Raw genomic sequence first — 21,214 nt, forward strand, 5'->3', positions numbered from 1 at the left:
CGTGGTTTCCCCGCCATGCATTGATTTTGTGTGTTCCCAGCGCTCCTGTGGGTGCTACCACACCCAGCTGCTCTCCTGGGTCAGGCCTCGTTCGGTGGGCGTAACGTGCTACCGCTCTGCCCGTGCTGATCTCTGGCGAGGGGCACTGTCCCCTGGTGGAGCCGGGATGGCTGGTGTGTTCTTGGTCGCTGTGATGCAGCTGCCCAGAGGCCCTGGTACACCTTTGGGTAATCGTGAAGTGGAGTCGCTGGGTCATGGGTGGGTGTGTGTTCAGGCTTCAGCGAGCCTGTGGGTGTTTTTCCTGGGGCCCTGCAGATGGTGAGCCAGCATAGCACTTGTTCGCTGCTCTGCCAGCCTGGGGTCTTTGCTCTTTTTCTTTTTTTTTTTTTTTTTTTTTTTTTAAAGATTTTATTCATGAGAGACAGAGAGAGGCAGAGACATAGGCAGAGGGAGAAGCAGGCTCTATGCAGGGAGCCCGATGCGGGACTCGATCCCAGGACCCCGGGGTCATGCCCTGAGCCAAAGGCAGACACTCAACCACTGAGCTCCCCAGGCGTTCCTAGAAATAATTTTTGACATGGTTTGAGATGGACATGAAAGCACAGCAGCGTTGCCCCGAGCTCCTGGGTGCGCGTCTCTCCCCTGTGTGTCTCCATGTGCGCTCACATGCACACCCCTGCACATGCACATGCACGGTCTAACCGGGAAGCTGTAACTTGCAGGCGTGATGCCTCTGTGCTGCTGAGCACACGGTATCTTGTACCAGAAGCACTTCTGTGACATGACCCTAACGACGGGAGCCGGCGAGTCCCTGTTGAGGTGGCGCCACCATGGCTGTGCGGGCCTCACTCAGATGTCCTGGGGTGTACCAACATGTCCTATACGGGAAAGGGATCCCAGGTCACCTCGAGGCGAGCTGTGTGTTTGTTTCGTTCAATCGGAGACTCTGACATTCTTGAAACATACGGGCGGGTATTTCACGGGTTCTGTCAGTCTGGGCTTCCTGAGGTGTCTCACGTACCCCTGACAAGAAAACTGCACGGAGCAATGCTGAGCCCTTCTTGTGCGTCAGGAGGTGCCCGCTGCGGCCCTTGTTCCACTCTCAGCAGGACAGCCCTCCCCCCCCACCCACAGACTCCCCTGCACACTTGCTGACGCTTCTCCCCTTCTGGCTGCAAGTGTCCATCCTCCTGATCCTGTTACCGTGCTGACCAACTGATGGACTAAATGAGCGTTCGTGGATAATGGATTTAACATTTATTAGAGAGAGAGAGAGAGAGAGAGAGAAAACACGACAGGGGGAGGCAGAGGGAGAAGCAGGCCCCCTGCTGAGCTGGGAGCCCCATGCCAGACTGGATCCCAGGACCCTGAGGTCATGACCTGAGATGAAGGCAGACGCTTCACCGATGGAGCTCCTCCAGGCATCCCTTCATTTGTGGATAATTTTTGCCTGAATCAGTTTTCTGTTCTGCTGGGGCACCGCTGGCCCCCTACCCCCACCCCCGACACACCCCAGCCCCCACACCCCTGCCCCTCTGCACACCCCCATGCACCCCCATTCCCTGCATCCCCCCACCCCCACATACCCACCTCCCACATGCCCCCCCGCACCCCACATGCCCTTGCCCCCGTCCCCCCATCCCTTGCACCCCCCCCCACACACACACCTAGTCTTGCCGTCTCTGGTGTCCTTGGTTTCTTTTGCATGAGTGATGAGATGCCACGAGTGATGAGATGCCGTGTGCTCTCCCAGGAGAAATCCCTCCCTCTTTCCAAGGCCGGTACCTCACACATTCTGTCTGCACTTGGGCTTCTCCTCACAGGGGTTTGTTCCAGAAACCCCCACAGGTCACAGAGGTGCCCATGGAGGTCTACCTTGTGGAGGGCTCCTGGGGGCATGCAGCTTGGCTGCTCAGCCGCTCCCACGGGGCCTGCAGGTTCCTTCTGGAGCATGAGGACCCTGGGGATGCCCCAGGATGTGCTGCCTGTAGCCCCCACCCCAGCCTCACCAGCAGCGTGGCCATGCCTGTACTTGATGCCGGCCTGGTGCTGGGCAGGGCGTATGTAATTTGTATGTTTACAAGATTGACCAATGTTCCATATGTTAAAGGGCCACATTTCTATCTTTTTTGTAAACAGTCTACTTATGTATTTTCCCATTTTCTATTGAGTTTTGGTCTCTTTTCATGTTGATTTTAAACATTTCTTTATATAGAGAGCTGTTTGTATTTACAAATTTTTTTCCAAATTTCTTTGGCTTTGTTTATGGTGTTTCTAATCATGGAAAAAAAAAAAAAAAACCCACCACAGGCCTGTTGATTTTAAAATTTGTGTTTTAGGGGTACCTGGGTGGCTTACTTAGGCATCTGCCTTCGGCTCAGATCATGATCTCTGGGTCCTGGAATGGAGTCGCGCACCGGGCTCCCTGCTCAGCACAGAGTTTGCTCCGCTCCTGCTCCTCTCCCCCTGCTTGTATGTGCACATGTATGCTCTCTCTCTTTCTCTCTTTCTGTCTGAAATTTAAAAAAAAAAAAAAAATTCATATTTTAATGGAGCAAAATTTATCACTCTCTAGTTTCATTGCAAATGGATTTTGAGTTGGAGTTAGAAAGCCTTTCTATAGCTGGGCTGAAGAGGAATCCTCCCGTACATGATTTTTCCACTGCTTATATCACCCCCTCAGGTATTTTGGTTATTTTTACTTTTGGAGGATAAACCTTTTCCCAGTAAAGCTGGGAGTCTCGTCCTGCCTGTAAGTCTGTGCCCTTCAGATGGCATTGCTTCCAGTGAGGTTTTTGACTTCTTTGTTTCTGAAATACCTTCCTGAAGTTTTACCACAGTGTCTCATTTTAAACTGACCCTTTGTCCTATGACCTAGAGCACCTTTGTCCTGAGGGTAGGAGGCTGTCCTGGGGGTTAGGGCGGGTGACCATGGGCTGGCTGTGGGGCCTACAGGTGTAAACTCCTTTGTTCCCTTGCCATAGTCATCCCACAACAGGTACTTCATCTTAAAGAAAGACTCTAAAGAGAAAAACGCTGAAGACTTGAAGGTATTAATTGAAGTAATATTTCTATTAGTGGAAAACTGGAACCATCTAAATGTTTAACGAGGTTATCGCCAGGCTCAGCATGAAAAGGCTATTGGTGGGATTTTGGGAAATGCCACTGTGAAAATGATAGACTCTGAAACATGCTTCTGTTCCCTGAGAAAAAACAAACCAAACCTCCTATCTTTCATGATTGAAACTGACGAACCTGAGGCCTGAATGGGAAAGTGATGGACTGTGGGCACAGGGCGCAGGGTGTGGTGCCGCCGGCAGGTGCACAGCCTGGTCGCCGGCGGGTCCTGTGTGGTGGGGCTGGGGGCAGCATCGGCAGAGCTTCTGGCAGGCCGCGCTGTCCCTGCCACCGCCCGACGGCGTGAGCCAGTGCAGTTGGTAATGGGGATGAGGTGCCCACGGGTTACTGCAGGCAGGAGGGTGGGATGGGGCCTGGTGATGTGAGGGGAGCCGGGGCATGTGACTGGCTGCCTCTGTCCGTGTGAATCAGGAGCAAGTGTTAGCCCTGACGGTGGGGCAGCAGGGTTGGGAGCTTGGCCGTAGGCATCTGCCATTGTGCAGCGTGTTCTCGTTCTAACGTGCTCTTTTGTTTTTTTAATTTAAAGAACCAGCTGCAGTTTAATCGGAGTGTTCCCACGCATCCCAGCAACTTGGCAGTCCGCTATTCTTGCCCACATGCGATCAGAATTGAAAAACTGAGGCACTCGTACACCGAGTCGCACCATCATCAGGATCTGGGTTTTAGGGACGGTCCTGATGTCAGCGGCTCTGCTTCCTTCTCCATCATCTCAGAGGAGAGGCTCAGCTTTGCCGTCCACCTGGCCAAGAGAGATGTGAAGCGCAGGCACTTTGAGGAGCATGTGAAGCAGCACCATCTCAGCAGGGAGCCGCAGGTCTCCCAGGCATGGGGACCCCACAAGCACAGCATGCCTGAGCATAGGACGCAGAGGAAGGAGTTGAGTAGCCGGGAGACGTGTCTGTGCGGCTGCCAGCCATCCCCGGTGGGAGCTTCATGCTCAGGCGCTAAGGTGTACCTGCACACGCCTCGTCCCACACTGTCCTGGCCAGCCGAGCTGCACTCGCCCCCCACCTGTGACCCAGGGCTGGAGCCACACGCCAGGACAGGCAGCCACCATGGCCTGCTGGAGGTCCAGCGACTCCAGAAGGAACTGAACACCTGTATCCAGAAAATGGAAAAAGTAGCTCAGAGAGGTGAGACACACTGGATTCCTTACTTGGAAGAGCTGCCTGGGGAGTGGCATAGTTCCAGCACATTCCTTTGGGACCCCGCCCACTCCAGTCCCATGCGCACTATAATGGGGTGAGCTCACAATCCACGAGGCAGGAGGACTTTGACTCTGCCTGGAGTCTGTCTTCCTGAGGAGCCAGCCCCGCCCTGGCCCCCGAGTCGGCAGAGGCACCTGACATAGTCGCGTCCTATAGGTTGGGGCGCTGGTTGGTGAGGCCTGGTGGCCAGGTACCTGCTATCCGAACCTCTGGTCTTGTAGGTCCTGATGGCATATTATTCTGTAATGTTTCCTGTTTTATTTAGTTCTTCTGGCAAAATTATTTTTAATTTGCTCCAAAAAGAGCATAACATGTGCATGTTCAGGTAATGCCAGTAACGTGGTGGCGTTTGCCTGGAGCTGGGGGCATAGGGGGACGTCTGACCCCCAGGCACAGAGGAGGTGCTTGGTCATCCCATATGGGCCCCCATGGGTGCTCTGGAGGCCCTGTACTGCTCTGAGAGTAGAGAACCCACCTTGTGGGGAGTCTGGGGCTAGACCAGCAGGTGGGGGGACAGAGGAGCCCAGCTTCCCGATTGGGGAGTGGGGGAGCCACGGCTGGGATGACACGGGGTCCGTCATGTGCCTCTGCACTTGGGGTATGTGGGGCAAAGTGTTTGTGGCACCCTACAGAGCTAGCCGTGGTTGGATGACGTAGAACAGAAGCAGGTTGGTGAGGCTGTGGTGGCCCGGGAAACAGGACTTGTCCTGAGCTTCCAAGCAGCCAGCGGAAGGGGGACCTGCGATGGGGGTGGAATTCACCATGTGTATGACAAAGCTGTACGTATGGAACGCCCCTCTACGTGGCTGCCCTGATGAGTGTGCTGTGTGGCACCATGGGCGTCACAGTGAGGGCACGGCTGCTTGGGATGGTCGCTGTGTGTCCCCGGCGCCCCTGATGAAGCCTTGCTGTCAGGAGCTGTGCCCCGAGGATGGGTCCTGATGCAGGGTATAGGGAGCTCGCGGTTAGGTGCCCTATCGTTTATTTTATTCTTTAAGATTTTGTGTATTTATCTTAGCAAGCAGGTGTGCACCTGCGGAGGAGGGGGTGGGGTGGAGGGAGCTCAACAGACCCCCTCCCGAGTTCGGAGCTCCCTCCCACGGCCCTGAGATCAGGACCCGAGCTGAAATCAGGAGTCAGACACTTAGAATGACCTACCCCAGTGCCCCTTGTGTGTTTATTTTTTAGTTTAAAATTTCGTTTTGTCAGAAATCCATACTTCTAACCTATAGCAGAAATGTTGCAAACCCACCGCCATAGCGCCGGGCACTTTGCTGCGGCCCCTCTGCGGACGTGCCCCCTGCGCTCTCAGGTGCTGCTCTGTAGATGGCTCGTCGCAGAACCACCAGCAGGGTCCTTAGTGGAACCCTGCCCGAGCCAGCATCCCACATGACCCACGTGTGTGGCGCCAGAGTGTGTCAATGCCGTGCAGCCCCAGCGAGACAGAAGCTGTGTGGTTTGTGGGCGCCCATGAGGGGGTGTGTGTAGACACAACTCAGATTTCAGAGTTTTGCTTTTCTCAAAATTCTTTTCATCATTTGGCCTCTAAATGAGTAAATATTAAATATTTGAATCATAAAATATACTTGCATTAACAAAACATGGCTTTTGTCTGACTTGCATTCTCGGGTTTTATGTAGGAGCTTGTTTTGGATAAAGGTATTTGAAAACCACTCCCCCAGGAATGGATGCCCGCGCGCCCCTCAGACTCTCCCAGAAACAATTTCTTTGCGTGTTTTGAAAACGTGGAGCACCCATGTATACACGCGTGTGCTTCCTGGCAGACATAGGAAGGCTTTGCACACTCAAGCAGTCTTAATGTATAAGAAAGAATTACTTTTTTGGATTCAAGATAAGAAAGTATCAAAGAAACCTCCCAGAATATAAAATAGGCCAGTAAAAGGTTTTTGAAAAAATAGAGAGCATTACAGGTTTTGGCTCAATATAAAGAATTTTAGGGGCATCTGGATGGCTTTGTCGGTGAAGCATCTGCCTGTGTCTCAGGTCATGATCTTGGGGCCATGGGGTGGAGTCCCTTGTCGGGCTCCCTGCTCTGCGGAGCATCTGCTTCTCCCTCTGTGGCTCCCCCCACTCATGCTCGCTCTCTCTATCAAATAAATAAATAAAACCTTTGAGATATATGGATTTCAGTGGTAAGGTGCTTCTCGGTGGTGTGGGCCGACTGCTGGGGACTGGTTCTGGGACTCCACCCATGGTGGGAGCATAGCCTGAGGTTCTTGCATCTCTTCCGTCCGTGAGCCACACATGGGCCTGTTCCTTCCTTGTTTCGTGGCTCGTGGAAGTTTTTTTTTGTGGGAGCCCCAATTTTTTTTTTAAATAAAACTAGAGATCTTCCACTGTGTTATGTCTTGCAATGACTGATTTTTTCATGTGATTATGTGGCACCTAATCCACTTTTGGGGAAACACTTTTCAGATAGAACGGAAGAAGCTTTGGATCCAGATGAGGAGCGGCGCGTCCGCATCAGGAGGCAGGAGCAAGCTGTGCGCTCTGCCCGGATGCTGTATGTGCTGCAGCAGCAGGTATGGGGGTGGGGACCAAGGGCGGGGGCGGGGCAGCGGTATGGGTGGGGACGGCACAGAACCTCAGTGTCCCCTGTCTCAGCCTCGCGACCCACTGTGTCCTATGTGTCTTGTGTTCATGAGGCTGCATTTCCCGAACACGAGCACAGGTGGTTCTTTTCTTCCTGTCATCTGCCTTTGTGGTGTTTGTGACCCATTTCATGGCTGACTCGCATTCTTTAGTTGCAGAGATGCTTGTAAATGTGCATTTGAACTGCGATGCCTCCTCCTGAGTTGGCCTCTGACTCCCTTCCCGTCACCTGAGTCACATGTCGACTTTGTTGCTTGAACTGAAAACTCAACATTTTTGTCTCAAAGAAGGTGCCTGCGTTAGCTGTAGCTCTGTTCTCGTAGGGGGTGTTTCCATCCTCGCTCCACATTGTGGCCGTGGAGGGGGTTCTGGAACATGCCCTCGCGTGCCTGGGGAGCGTTGTGCTCTGTCACCACCTTGACCCTGAAGTTGGGGACTGTTTTGGGTGCATGAGGGGACAGCCTGATCTCTTTTCAGGTGACTTGACTTAAATAGTGTTGTGCTTGGACAAGACATGCTGTGTCCTTTCCTATGGAGAAGATAGTGGACGGGCTGAAGTCTCCACTTTTTCCTCTTTACCACACAGGTGAAGGAGATCCAGGAGGAGTTGGATAAGTTGAGCCCACAGAAGATCAGACACACCAAGAAGGTAGGACGCGGTTCAGTTTGTCATAAGCTGCCCTTGCGGTGTTTGTGGGACATGTGCACGGGTTCTCTGCTCCACCATGTGCTCAGGGCACATGGATGTGTGTCCCTGGTGCATGTGCACGGTGAACGTCCTTAATGGGGGGGGGGGGGTCGCCCTCCAGGGAACGGTAGATTCTGCTGCTGCTGCTGGTGTGAGAAGTGGGCGGGAGGGAGGGAAGGACCATTTGTCACCAGAAAGCTGTTACGCACTCGCATTCCCTCATCGTGAGGCGGTTTCATGGTGGAGCACTGTCCAGGAAGAAGACAGGCTGCGAGTGCCCGTGGGGGGCTCATGTGCAGAAGTTCTGACTGTGGAATGACCCCCCCCCCCCCCCCCCGTTCTTTCCAGTCGTGGGCGATGTCACGGCTGGCCGCTGCCCACCGAGGAGCTATCCGGGCCTTACAGGTGCTGGTCACCCAGCTTACCGACCGTGGGGAGCACCCCGTCCCTGCGCGGTGCAGGGAGCTGGGAAGCCTCATCCGCCAGCTCTCACTCTGCTCCGCCAGGCTGGACACAGACCCCTCTGTGCCCGACGTGGTTGTGGACATCTTGCGGCAAATTGAGGTACGAACTGGACACCAGGTTTCATTAAACGTGCCTTGTTTCCAAGCAGAGAAGTGATGTTTGCTGTCTGGTTCGCTGGGATCTGTGAGGAAGACAGGACAGCGTGGCTGCCTGGTGATGCGAGCTCCATGGAGGATGGAAGAAGTGCTCTGTTTTTCACTTGCTGCTTTTGTAGTCTAGTCTGTAACGCTGCACGTCAAGTGGTGTGAGAACGGGCGGCTTGGGAATGGAATGGGTGTTGACCCCTGGCCGGGTCCGCAGGAATGGTGCTGGCCAGGACACTCCACTCCCTGGCCGTGCCCGTGAGGGTTCACAGGAAGGCAGCAGCACCCTCTGCGGGTAGCGCCTTGATGGGCGCGCGCTCCAGGTGGAGTTTTGGGAAGAGGTGCTTGGAGACTTAGGACAGCTTGTAGCTTTGTGCTGTGGGCCGGCAGGTACTGGCCTGGACCAGACGGCAGGAGCAGGATGCCCCACTCTGCCCTTCTGCCACCCTGCGGTGCCATCACATTGTCCTCCTGCTCTCCCATTGCCCCCTCCCCAGAGTTGGCTCCCTCCACCCATCCACAGGGACTCCGGAGGACAGTATGCTGGGGGATACCTCAGGGTGACTGTACCGTTAAGCAGCCTTGGTGGCCCCCACGGCCCCTCCACCTTGAGTATCGCCGGCCTGATGGGTGTGGTTTGTGGGGGCACCGGGCATGGGAAACTCACCACAGGAGAGCTGTGGGGGTGCACACCTTCCGACAGCGTGGCTGGTCATGCAGTGCTTTTTAAACTTTTTTGTCAGACACGTTTTGGGCATGGGGATCTGTTCAGAGGATGCGTCTTCGCCGTCCTGGGGAGGCCCCGGGGGCTTCCGGTCCCTTCCCAGATCTGAGCAGGAGCACCGGAATGTGACACTTCTTCACGTGTCTGTCTGCCCCACTTTGGAAAACACTCAGTAACCCTGGACGCTCCTTGAGTCCTGCTGACGAGCTTCCTGTCCCACAGCTTGATGTCCTTCCGCTGCACTGCCACCCCGAGAGCCCCTCGGGCCGCGTTCAGTCGTCTTCAGCAAGTGTGGAGCGGCTGCAGGCCAGGCCCTCAGTGCGCGGATGAGTGAGGGGCCATGCAGGGAGGAAGTGACCACAGCCCTAGAGATGTTTGCTACATGTGAACCTTGTGCTTGAGCTTATGAGATTTTTTTACTGAGAGTTAAGATGCTTGTGAAGCCTATGGGATCAGGTTCCGAAGACCGTGTGAGTTATAACATGCGGTGGATTTGGATGCCTGTGAAGTACTTCTGCTCTTCATCTCCGTGCCCCTGGCTTCAGTGAGCGGGCTGCAGGACAAAGTGTGCAGGATTCCGTTCAGTGGGTAGATGCCCTAAATAAGGGTTTCAGGCTGAATGACACGCCGCTGGCTGTTGGATGACGCAGCTGTGTGACCACATATTCACGTGGGGCCTGGTTTCTGGGTTTCGAGCAGGCTCTGGAATCCCTCCTGGAAAAGAAGGTGTCGCCAAAGAAGGTAAAGACATGTTCAGCGGACCTGCGGCGCAAGTTTCCTGTGGGCAGCCATGGGGCCTCGGAGAGACGGCACAGCCCTTCGCCGCAGAGCCAGAGGAGGCCCCTTGTGGCGAAGGAGACACTTCCACAGGAAGCCACGGGGTCTTTGGGCACCAGGAAGCTCTCCACTGGTAGGTACCCGGATGGTCCGAGGCAGGAGCTGGGTTCTCACGTTCGCTGCACTGAGGGGGCAGGGCCTAAGCCCAGCCCATAGCAGGTGCACTGGAGCCCAGAGAAGCCAGTGGCAACCAAAATGTGTCCTGGGGTGGGTAGGTGGAGGGTCCCCTACAGAGGAGGGCGGGTGATGTCAGGTTCTTTCTTCTCCCGTCATGGTGTTGAGGTCACCCAGGAGAGATTTCCTCAAGGGCTGGTGGTTAGAACTCTGCCTCTGAAGGCTCTGTATGTAGATGTCAGTGCCAGGTGCACATGCAGACACACGGGAGCACACACAGGGGCACACAGAGATAAATGGGCATGTGTGTTTCCCTGGCATGGGGAGTAGGTAATCTCTTGTTCCCCCAGAACTGGAGGGTTGGCCGCTGTACGTTTAAATAGTCCCCCGCTCCCGTGCCCCCTGTCTTCTCCCCATACCCTCATGGGTGTTTGGGCTCCCCCTGTACTCTGGACCTCTTCCGCATCTGCGTTTATTGCAGGTATTTCATCATTTGCTCCAGAAACCACGGGCAGATCCCTATGGTTTCCTCTTAACGTTGTACTTGAGTGTATAGAGGTTTTTTACTGAGAGTTAAGACACTTGTGAAGCCTGTGGGATCAGGTTCTGTTTCAGGAGGTTGCTGTTCTTTTTGTTCTTCTTTTTCAAACTTCTGCTGATGGCGATTGCTGATCTTCAGAGGAATTTAGAAGGAGTTTCTCAGGTTCCGGGTCAGGTGCGATGGGGGTGAGCCAGGCCTCCTGAGTTCACAGGCTGGACAGGGGAGGGTGGGGGGACCGCACTGTGCCCACCGCGGTCCCGTGCTGTTTCCCACTGCAGGTGAAGGGACAGCACTCGGCGTAGAATTCCTGACTCTCAGATACTAGGTCTGAGACCCCCGGTCTGGTTCTGCTCCATGTTTCTCATGTCATGGTTTTCATTGCGGCCTGAAGGGGATCTTCTCTTTATCGCGTGTGGCAGTGGGTTAGAGCTCCTTCCAGTGTAGCCATGGTCCTGGCCCAGATCCCAGGTGGTGCCCACAGTCCTTCCCTTGGTTCTGAGACTGGGGTGTGCTGCTATGTTGCTGAGATCTTACATTTAATTGGCAGTATTTTAAAATCTCCTGTTGGTGCATAAATAAAGATAGGTCTTGGTGTTTTGGATTTGATGAAATAATGAGATTTTGTTTGTTCTTGTGTTTTTCCAGATAGATGAGATCACCCACAAATAAGTTCTGCTTCCTCTCTTTGCAGTTCTGTACCTTTTCTTTTTTCTTTCTTCTTTGCTGATGTGGTTCAGAGTAACACTGGCCGACAGCTGTGGTGAGGGCATCACTCCCACCAAATGTAATAGATCCGTTTATATGCAACACCTGCTCTTGGGAGGGGCATATCCGAGTGCAGAGTCGGAAATGTTCTTGTGTCGTCTCCTAATTTTTTAGATTTTCTTTTCGTCTGCTTTTTCCTTTCTTTTTTGTTAAAGTGATTGAGATGTGTGTTGTAAGTGACTTGAAATTGTTTTTAAAATTTTAATATTGGACTTCTAATGTGCCAATGGTGTTGGGGTGGATGAATCTAGTAACCTAATGTTCCTTTTTCATTTTTTTTAAAAAGATGTTATTTATTTATTCATGGGAAACACGGAGAGAGAGGCAGAGACACACGCGGAGGGAGAAGCAGGCTCCCTGCAGGGAGCCCGATGCAGGACTCCATCCCTGTGACTCCAGGATCACACCCTGGGCCAAAGGTGACGCTAAACCGCTGAGCCACCTGAGCTGCCCTAACATTCCTTTTTCAGCTGGAGTAGAACATAGAGGTGGAAAGTGTGCACAATGTAAGTTGAGAGCTCAGGCTGTCATCAGAAGATGACATCTGTGAAACCACTACGTAGGTCGAGAGGTAGAGCATTAGAAGCTCCCAGAAATCCCCTCTTCCCATCTCCCTGCCTCACCTCCATCCCCAGATTAATGGTTATTCTGATTGTTTATGCCGTACTTTGGTTTTTGCCAGATTTAAGACTTCACTAAGCTTTATAAAACTAGAATTGCATATGATGTACTGCTTTGGGACTGGCCACTTTCACCTCCTGTTCTGTGGGAGGTGTGTTTGTGGAGCCGTTCATTGCCACATTCCACTGTATGAAACTACACCGGTTCTGGCATCTTCATGAGCGGGTTTTTCCCGCTTTGGGGCAATGGCAGACAAAGCCTCGGTTTTCACCGTGTCTCTGGCCGGCGTGAGTCGAGTCATAGTGGATGCGTTTGTTCAGCTGTAGCAGGTACAGACTTTTCGAAGTGGTCTGACTGGTTAGATGCCGACCAGCAGTGGACGTGAGCCTCCACCACACATCCTTGCTGGCACTTGCCGTTACCAGTCTTAGGGAGTTTGGCTGCCTGCTCAGTGTGTAAACTATCATTCTGGTTAGTTTTTGTTTTTTTTAAGATTCATTTATTTACTTTAGAGGGAGAGAGCGAGAGGAGGCAGGAGGGAGCAGGGGAAGGGTAGGGAATCCAGGAAGACTGCACTGAGCATGGACACAACATGGGGTTGGATCCTGCGACTCTGAGGCCATGACCTGAGCCGGAACCAAGGGTCGGATGCTTACCTGAGGGGCCGCCCAGGTGCCCTGATTGTTGCTCTGGCTTCCTTTCACGTCTGTGCTTGTGTAACGGGGTATTTGCAGGTGTTTATAGGCCAGTACTTGCCACCTTTTGGAAAGTGCTCGCTCCAGTCTCCTGCCCTCTCACCCACCTCTTTCACATTCTCCTCCTTGTCCTTCTTTTTTTCCTTCCTCTCTCTTTTTTAAAAAATTGGTTAGCAGTTCTTCTTTGGGGGGGGTTTTGTGCGTGTGGACCTAGTCAGTGTGTGTGCTGGAAACCGTCAAGTGAGATGGCGCTGGTTAGATGTTGCCGTGGGATCTCCAGGGAAGCAGAGGGGTGGTTTCACCATGCCCCACATTACCATCTTTTCCCGGAAGTGTCCCTGCGTCTCTCCTTATGTCCGGTTTAAGCCTTTCCCAGTGCCAAAGTTAGTAAAACGTGCTCCCGTGTGTTTCCTTGAGGACTTGCATCTGAAATGATAATTATTTCCCCAAACTGACAACGTGTGCTGCTCCCGCCGTACATGGCGTGTCCGCAGTCGGGGTCAGTTTCCAGGCCCAGGTTCTCTGCTGCTAGTCTCCGCTGGGCCGGGGTGCATGCGCCGTCGTTACTCTGACTCTTGACTGGGACGCTTGGCCCCTGGTTCTTCCAGAATGCCTTTGTTGACCTTGACCCTTGGCACGTCCACAGAAATTTTAGGATCAGGATGTGATTCCCACCAGCAGCCCCCACCCACCCCCGAGACGACAGACGACATGGTGGGTCGCGACGAGGAGCTGACATCTCCAATGCCAGGTGTCGCCGTACGCAGGGGCTGACCATACGTCCTCTTGTAGGTGCAGACTGCATGCATTAATGCTGGTTCCTCTTCCCCTCAGCTCCTTCCTCTGTGGGGCTGTGCTCAGAGCTCTTGCACATGACATCCTCTAAGACATGCGCCACTTGCACAGACATCCGACTGGCTCTAGGCGTCGTCTTGTGCCAGTGGCTCCACTGTGTGCATGGTCGTACCGTCTGTGGGGAACCACAGGTTCGTTTCCAGCTCCTGTTGCTTTTCCTCCTATCGTGCTCTGGTTTGAGTTATGGAATCAGCAGCCGGCTGACATGATGGTGTGCGCATGTCTCCTGGGATTTCTGCATCGTGGGCCTGAGCTTGTGCTGTGAGCTGCCCAGAGCTCTGGCTGTGACCTGTTCCTGGCAGTTCTCTGTGATGCTATTGCTGGGCACCATGGAGCCAGGTCTGCTGAGCCTGTGTGACGCTTGCCTCGATCTGCATTCCCACCCTGGGCTTCACGCTCCGCTGACCTTCTGGGAGCTTCTGTGAGGAGCTGGCAGTGGGTGTTCTTCCCTCGGCTGAGAGGTTATGTTTCTCCCACTCAGGTTCCTTGGGACTAAGGACGCACCTGAACTTTGAACCTCGTTCATGAGTCTCCTTGGCCAGGGCTTTCTGTGCTGTGCTTTACTATGTGCATCAAGGTCTCATGTCTTGCTGTTTCCTCTGTTGAGTTGAAAGTTAGTAATCAGGCCCGGTCTGTCCCTGCCACCGATGCTGAGGCGCCACCTCTGCCGTGGAGGTCACAACCCCGTGTGCTGGCTGTGGTTCCCCGTTGCCCTCACAGTGGGCAGTAGAGCTGGGACAGTGTCTTCCCCTTGCCTGGAGTTAGCCTCCTGTCCCTTGGGGCACCTGCCGTGTCCCTGATCCAGTGATCGGGGGCAGCGCATCAGGAGGAAGAGGCCTCCTAGTGGCAGGCCACGGTGTCTTCGATTCTGGGTGTTGAGGGCTCACGGTCCTTGGGGGCACAGCCTGCGCACTGGACTGTGGACTGCCCAGGAGAGCAGCGCCCAGGGGAGCAGCCACACGACTGCACTGTGACCGCAGCCGAGGATGTTCTATGTCTGAGCGGCACTGCGTCATCATGGGGTGTGGATCCTCGTCCTTGTCCCACAGCAGGCTCAGGTGTCAGTGGTGCTCTGGATAGTCACCAAGTGCTGTAAAAATGCGGGTGTGTTTGGTTCCTGAGGACAGTCAGACGACAAGGGGACGTTGGATTGTGTCAGGCACCTTGTAGCTGAGGAAACCGATCTCTGGTGGCCACTTGAGGATGAGTTCTGTCACTTTTCAAATCCTAAAGCTGTTATATCGTGGAAGTAAGCAGGCTGGCATCCGTGGCAGGTGTTTCTGCTGGTCGTTGCAGCCTCCCTGATGGTGGAGGACCCAAGGTCAAGATGCGTCCACCCAGTGGTCTGTCTCTCGGTTTGGCCTGCCCGTCGTGGGTTCCATGGGCACCGTGGGAGGGCATGGGTGCAAGTGTGGATGCTGGCCCGAGACAGGACCGTGCTGCTCAGCCTTGTCTTGGCTCCTGTGGACCGAGGAGCGGGCGAAGCCACTTTGCAAGTTCAGCGTGTTTGTCATTTGGCATTTGGCTGGGGGGGGGGGGCTCTTACCTTTATTTGTTTGGTTAATGTTTCCCGTGTCCTCGCAGCCCGGGTGCAGGATCCCCCCTCCACATCTGTGCCGCGGCTCTTGCGACCTGGTCCCCCACGTGCATGTCCTGCGGTCTCCTCCCCCTGGCTGCCCTCTCCACATGGGATATTTGTGTGACCCAACTTGATCTCGTGGCTGACGTAATTGTTGGCTGGTGCGGTTCTTCAGCAGCTTCTGGAATGTTCTTGCGGTGTGTCTGTACAGCTGGTCAGGGAAGGGTGGTGGCACTGTCCCACTATCAGCCAGGCCCTCAGGCTGTGCGGCCCCATCTCCTGCGTTGGCAGCTGGTTCCTGCAAACCCAAAACAGGCTTCAGGACCTGCAGGTCAGGTGTGGGGTCTGCTCGCGGTGTGTTAACCGGTCCTGGCCCGCAGTCATGTTCCTTCTGCCCATGTTAGGTTTCCGGCTGTGCAGCTGCCTCTGGCCCAGAGAGGTACTGGGTTGGAGGTCCAGGCCCTGATGCTGGCAGGAGTCTGATGCAGTTTTCCTCATAGCATGAAATATTTAGAACATACAAAAAAAGAATGAAAATTACAGATACTTGTGTACTCTCCAGGCTTAAGAGATTTTAACTTTTTTGCTTTATTTGCTTTAGTGTTTTTTTTTTAATTTTTATTTATTTTTTAAAGATTTTATTTATTTATTCATGAGAGACACACAGAGAGAGGCAGAGACACAGGCCCAGGGAGAAGCAGGCTCCATGCAGGGAGCCTGATGTGGGACTTGATGCCCGGACTCCAGGATCACGCCCTGGGCTGAAGGCAGACACCCAGCCACTGAGCCCCCCTAGGGATCCCTGTGTTTTGTTTTTAGACGTAAAATAGAACAGGTGCAATTTGGCTCTTCTTTTTTTTTGTTGTTTTTAAGTAAACTCTACGCCCATGTGGGACTCGAACTCACGACCCGGGATCCAGCGTGCCTCCCCTGAGCCGGCTGGGCACCCCCCAACCCTTTCATGTTTCCTGTCCCCTCCCTCCCTCCCCTAAGGTCCTCCTGTGTTGATTATCAGGTGGGCCTGCCTGCCGGTGCCGCTGGGTATCCATCTGTAGATGCGCTGTTGTTTGCTGCCATCTGGACCTGGCACCCGCATCGTCCTTCTGCAGTCAGCTCCTCAGGCTCGTCCGTGCTGATGCGTGAGCTCTGACTCAGGAGATTCACGGCTGCATAGTTTCCCTGTGGGAGCACCGGGGCTGTCAGCGTGTGCTCATGGGCATGAGTTTGGCTGTGTAAACACCGACAGGATGGGAGCCTTTCTAGGCCAAGCATGGGCCCAGGGGTGAGGCTGCAGTGTGGACAAGCCTCAGGCTTCATTAGAGCTCCCGAGTTGCCCTGCATTGTGGGCTGGTTCACGCCTGCAGCCCCCGGTGTTTCCCCAGTGCTCCCCTCAATGCTACCCCAGTGTTCCCGTCGGTGCTCCCCTGGTGCTCCCTCAGTGCTCTCTGGACACCGTTGTCCATCCTCGCCCCTGTCATCCCTGGGATCGCCTTGGGATCGTCATGTTAAGCCTCTCCCCCAGTCTCAGATGTGAAACGGTACTTTGTTGTTTCAGTTTGGATTTTTCTGATAACTGGGGACCATCTCATGTTTTTATTGACACTTCAGATTTTTCTCCCTGAATTGTCTATTTGTATTCTTTGCCTGTTTTTCTGTTAGATTATTGATTTTTCTTACAGATTTCTAGATGTTTTTACTATCTCCTGGATATTAGCCGCATGTCTGTTGCATGCATCACAGACCCCTACTTCAGACTGGCCTTTCTGTTGAGTTTACCACACCTTCTTGTCCGGAGGAAGTTGCAGCTGCTGTAGTTAATTCAGGTGTATTGGGGATGTTCTTAAGAATGGCTCCTGCACCCCAACATCTTCATCCTATCTCCTGTACTTTTTTCTGAAACCTTTAAAGTTTTCCTGTCACATTTATGTCTTCATTTAATTTAAACATGAGCAATCCTGAGCGTAGGGCGAGGCCCGTGTTTGTTTTGTCCCCATGGACGCTGGGCACTCTGCGTTGTGCTGTGTGCCATGCCCTGCACTTCACCAGGCATGGGGACCTCTGGGGGTCCATCCCCATGCACCCCTGCCTGGTTGTGCTTCTCCGGAACCATCTGGGCTGTCATGGGATTGTAGTCTTATGAAGAACATTGGGACCAGCCTATTTTGATCCACAAAAACATCTGCTTAGATTTTAATTGAATTTGAATTTGAAAGGATAGGCTACTTGGAAGAGGACTGACAACTTCACCGTGTTCTTTCCATTCATGAAAACAACTTACTCAGATCTTCCTTCATGTCCTTTAAAATGCCTTTGAACATTTTCTGTGAGTCTTATACATCTTTTCTTACATTTGTTTCTAAGTGTCTTATAGTTTTTGTTGCCAATGCTAACAGGATAAATTTCTCTTATATTTTCTCTTATTTTTGATACATGAGAATGATACTAACTTTCGTATATTTTTCTTTTATCCAGAAACCCTCTTCCTCATTTAACTTATGTGTAGATTGCCTGGGATTTTCTATGTAGAAAATATCGTCTCATCTTCAAATACAGATGTTTTATTTCTTTTCCTGTTGCAAGATGAACAACATCACAGATGGAGCTCAGAGTGCATTCTGTATCAGATTGGGGGCCAGTGCAAGTTATGAGAAGTGACACTTAAAATGCTTACATCGTAGGAAAAACACATCTGGTAGCCAGGTGGGGTGACCAGGGACAACAAAGGGGTCGGTCAGGAGATGCTGATACTATAGTCGCGGGTCTGCCCTGGGAGCTAGCAGGACAGCAGGAGGGGCAGGCAGGGCTGGGCCGAGGGGCCAGGAAGGAGCACGCTTGGGCAGTGAGCCCCAGTGTTAGCCACAGCCCCTGGGTTTCTGTGTGTGGGTCCATGTGAGAGTCACAGAGCAATCAATGACTCTGGCAGCAGCGCGCCTCGGTGTTTATGGGCTGGGCGGGATGTCTGCAGGCTAGAAATCCTTGTCACCCACTTGAGTAGCATTTCCCTCTGTTTGTCCTTCTGAAATGTCCTACAGAGAAGTGTCTCCCTGGGGCAGTGCCCGCAGTGACCCAGAGCTCGGAGGATGCGATGGATGCGGAGATCCTTCTGGAAGAAGCGCTGCCTGCTCCAGACCCCAGTGCCAGCCTCTTGGCAGAGCCACTGGTCCTGGCGAGGGCCAGAGCAGCGGTAGTGAGGCCCGTGGCCGGGAGCACAGCGCTCAGAAAGAAGGAGGCCCAGGTGTCGGTGAGGCTGCCACAGGTATGAGGCGGCCCCCTCCATGGCCATGTCCATGCTCAGTGGCTGCTTGGTGGTGGCTCCGGGTAGTTTTTGCTTTTTTAACAAAAAATAACAGTTTCTAATGCTGCTCCCAGACCGGGCATTCTCTCTTGTCCTGGTTTGCTGAGACCCAAATTGATACCAAGGTCATGACTGGGCAGGTTATTTGAAAATTCAGTTTCTTCTGCTTCTGCTTTGGAAGATGTGAACTGGGAGGGGACAGAGATTCGCTTCCCACTGAAGGTAGGTCCTGACACATCACCAAGCGACCACGTGGCACAAAGGCAGCCTGAGGTCAGCACCTGCTGTGTGGAGCCAGCTGGCTTGAAGTTACCTCAGGTCTTAAGCATAGCTAAGTGGTGAACAGGCCGGAGGACGCCTCCTGAGCTAAAGCCCTGATGTAGTTACTGCCACCGGACAGGCCGTGTGTGGGCTTCCCCAGCCACACGAGTCTCGGCAGGTGGCCCTGGGGGTGGTGCTGGACCCTTGTCACCAGGGACTGATGGGTCCTGCTTGGATCAGGTCTGTTTCCGTCCTGGACAGCTCCTTGGGGGTGCCATCGGCAGTGAAGACCGGCCCTTCCCAGTGTTGTGGGTGCTCTTGGCCAGATAGCCCCATGCTTCTCCTCCATGAGATCACAGAGTATTCTAGAAACACAGGAAGAAACTAGCTCCTCTTCTGCAGATGAGAATGTCATGAAATTTATCTTTTTTCTTTGTTTAGGAAAAAACATACATATGTATAAAATACATATATGTAAAACATGTATATATATAAAACATACAGTTACATGTATACATGTATATATAATTTTTTATACATATATGTATGTATATACATACATAAAGATGGCAAATGCAGGGTGTCCAGCTTCAGTCCTCACCCCACACCGCCCCTGGCCCGGGAGGGAATACGGTGTGTACATTCAGTGTGAGTGCGCTCCGTGTATGGGCATGCTCCTTGTATGAGGTGCACTGTGTGAGTGCACTCTGAGTAAGGTATGTGAGTGCATTCTGTGTGTGAGTGCACTCATAGGTGAGGTGTGCTCCGTGTGTGAGGTGCGTTCTGTGTGTGAGTACACTCTGTGTATGAGGTGTGTTCTGTGTGTGAGGTGTGTTCCATGTATGAGTGTGCCCCTTGTGTGAGGTGCTTTCTGTGTGTGAGTAGGTGCGTTCCGTGTGTGAGCTGTTTTCCATGTGTGAGTACACTCTGTATGAGGTACGTTCCGTGTGTGAGTGCACTCCATGTGTGAGGTGCATTCTGTGTGTGAGGTGTGTTCCATGTATGAATGTGCTCCTTGGGTGAGTGCACTCCTTGTGTGAGCTACGTACCGTGCATGAGTGCACTCTGGGTGAGTGTACTCTGCGTGTGAGGTACAATCCATGTGTGAGTGTGCTCCTTGTGTGAGGCGCACTCTGTGTGTGAGATGCATTCCATGTGCAAGTGCACTCTGTGAAGTGCATTCCGTATGGAGTGTGCTCCTTGTGTGAAGTGCTTTCCGTGTGTTAGTACACTCTGTGAGGTACGTTCCATGTGTGCCTGCACTCCATGTGTGAGGTGCATTCCATGTGTGAGTATACTCTGTGAGGTGCGTTCCGTGTGTGTGCATTCCCATGTGTGAGATACATTCCATGTGTGAGTGTGCTCCTTGTGTAAGGTGCGTTCTGTGTGTGAGATGTGTTCTGTGTGGAGTGTGCTCCTTGTGTGAGTGTGTGCCTCGTGTGAGGTGCTTTCCGTGTGTGAGTACACTCTGTGTGAGGTGCGTTCCGTGTGTGAGTGCAATTGCAATCCATGTGTGAGTGTGCTCCTTGTGTGTGTTCCTTGTGTGAGGCGCGTTCCGTGTGTGAGTGCACTCCATGTGTGAGATGTGTTCCGTGTGAGGTGTGTTCCATGTGTGAGTGCACTCCGTGTGTGAGGTGTGTTCTGTGTGTGAGTGTGCCCCTTGTGTGAATGCGTTCCGTGTGTGAGTGCGCTACTTGTGCGAGGTGCATTCTGTGTGTGAGTGCGTTCCTTGTGTGAGTGCGTTCCGTGTATGAGGTGTGCTCTGTGTGTGAGGTGCGTTCCGTGGGTGAGGTGTTCTCTGTGTGAGGTGTGCTACGTGTGTGAGTGTGCTCCATATGTGACTGTGCTCCATGTGAGGAACGCCTGCCCCCAGGTTTCTGCCTCAGTGATTTCCACACAGGGTTCTGGTACAGCGTGGGGACCCCAAAGCTTCTGTCCACCGGAGGTTAAAACGAGCTCCTTTGAGTCCGTTTCTGTCTCTCAGGGCCCCCACAGAGCCGAGAGAAGTAGACCCCCTGCATCCCAGAGCAGAAGCCGCTTGCAACGCACGACGGTGTCATCCAGACTGAAAGTGAGCCAGCAGCCCATGAGGGAGCACAGAGCCCCGTGGGTGCCTCCGAATCCCACATCCCCACCGGCGTCTCCTAAGTGGTAGGTGCTGGTGCTTGTGCTCTGCGGGGCCGAAGCCACCTGGCTGCCCATCACTTAGAGCTGACAAAGCAGCAGCCTTAGTGTCCTTGAGGAGAGAAGCTATTTGAGTGAGAAATAAGTGAGAGGAGCTTGTCTAGGAGCCTGTTGGTTCCCTTTTCCTTCTCGACCCCTGTGGACGCCCCTGTGTCCACACAATAGATTCTAGTGCCTTCCTCATAGCTGAGTGTCCAGGAGCTGGTGTGGGGCCTCCGCCCTCACGGATCGTCGTAGGCGTGAGCAGATCTTGGCTGAACAGATGAGGATTTAAAAATAATCTTGATTTCAAGACAAGGTTTAGAATCACAGACCCCTGTGGGTCTCATGCTGTGGGGTCAGTGAGAATGGTGGCGATATCATTGTGTGTCTCCATGGTCGCCACATGGCAGTGATGACGCCCTATTCCACAGAGGTAGGGCAGGCAGGTCCTCGGCAGCAGCGGCCAGTAGGTGGAACTGGATGAGATAAAGAGGCGTCTTTACCAT

General features: G+C 53.2%; 1 protein-coding gene across 7 annotated transcripts in view; it reads left to right on the forward strand.

Annotated features, from left to right (window-relative positions):
* KIAA0753 (protein moonraker) overlaps positions 1–21,214 on the forward strand; it is a 44,749-nt gene that overhangs the window by 5,631 nt on the left and 17,904 nt on the right. For 6 of the 7 annotated variants that reach the window (XM_038536434.1, XM_038536432.1, XM_038536435.1 and 3 more), the window contains exons 3-9: positions 3,665–4,271; positions 6,783–6,889; positions 7,546–7,608; positions 7,996–8,211; positions 9,679–9,889; positions 18,019–18,242; positions 20,527–20,693. In XM_038536434.1, coding sequence (XP_038392362.1) covers positions 3,665–4,271; positions 6,783–6,889; positions 7,546–7,608; positions 7,996–8,211; positions 9,679–9,889; positions 18,019–18,242; positions 20,527–20,693 — 1,595 coding nt within the window. Of the gene's footprint in view, positions 1–3,664; positions 4,272–4,541; positions 4,564–6,782; positions 6,890–7,545; positions 7,609–7,995; positions 8,212–9,678; positions 9,890–18,018; positions 18,243–20,526; positions 20,694–21,214 lie in introns of those variants that run through there. The other variant, XM_038536437.1, reaches the window with a different exon arrangement.

This window comes from Canis lupus, chromosome 5 (assembly GCF_011100685.1).
Source record: "Canis lupus familiaris isolate Mischka breed German Shepherd chromosome 5, alternate assembly UU_Cfam_GSD_1.0, whole genome shotgun sequence".
Classification (NCBI taxonomy): domain Eukaryota; kingdom Metazoa; phylum Chordata; class Mammalia; order Carnivora; family Canidae; genus Canis; species Canis lupus.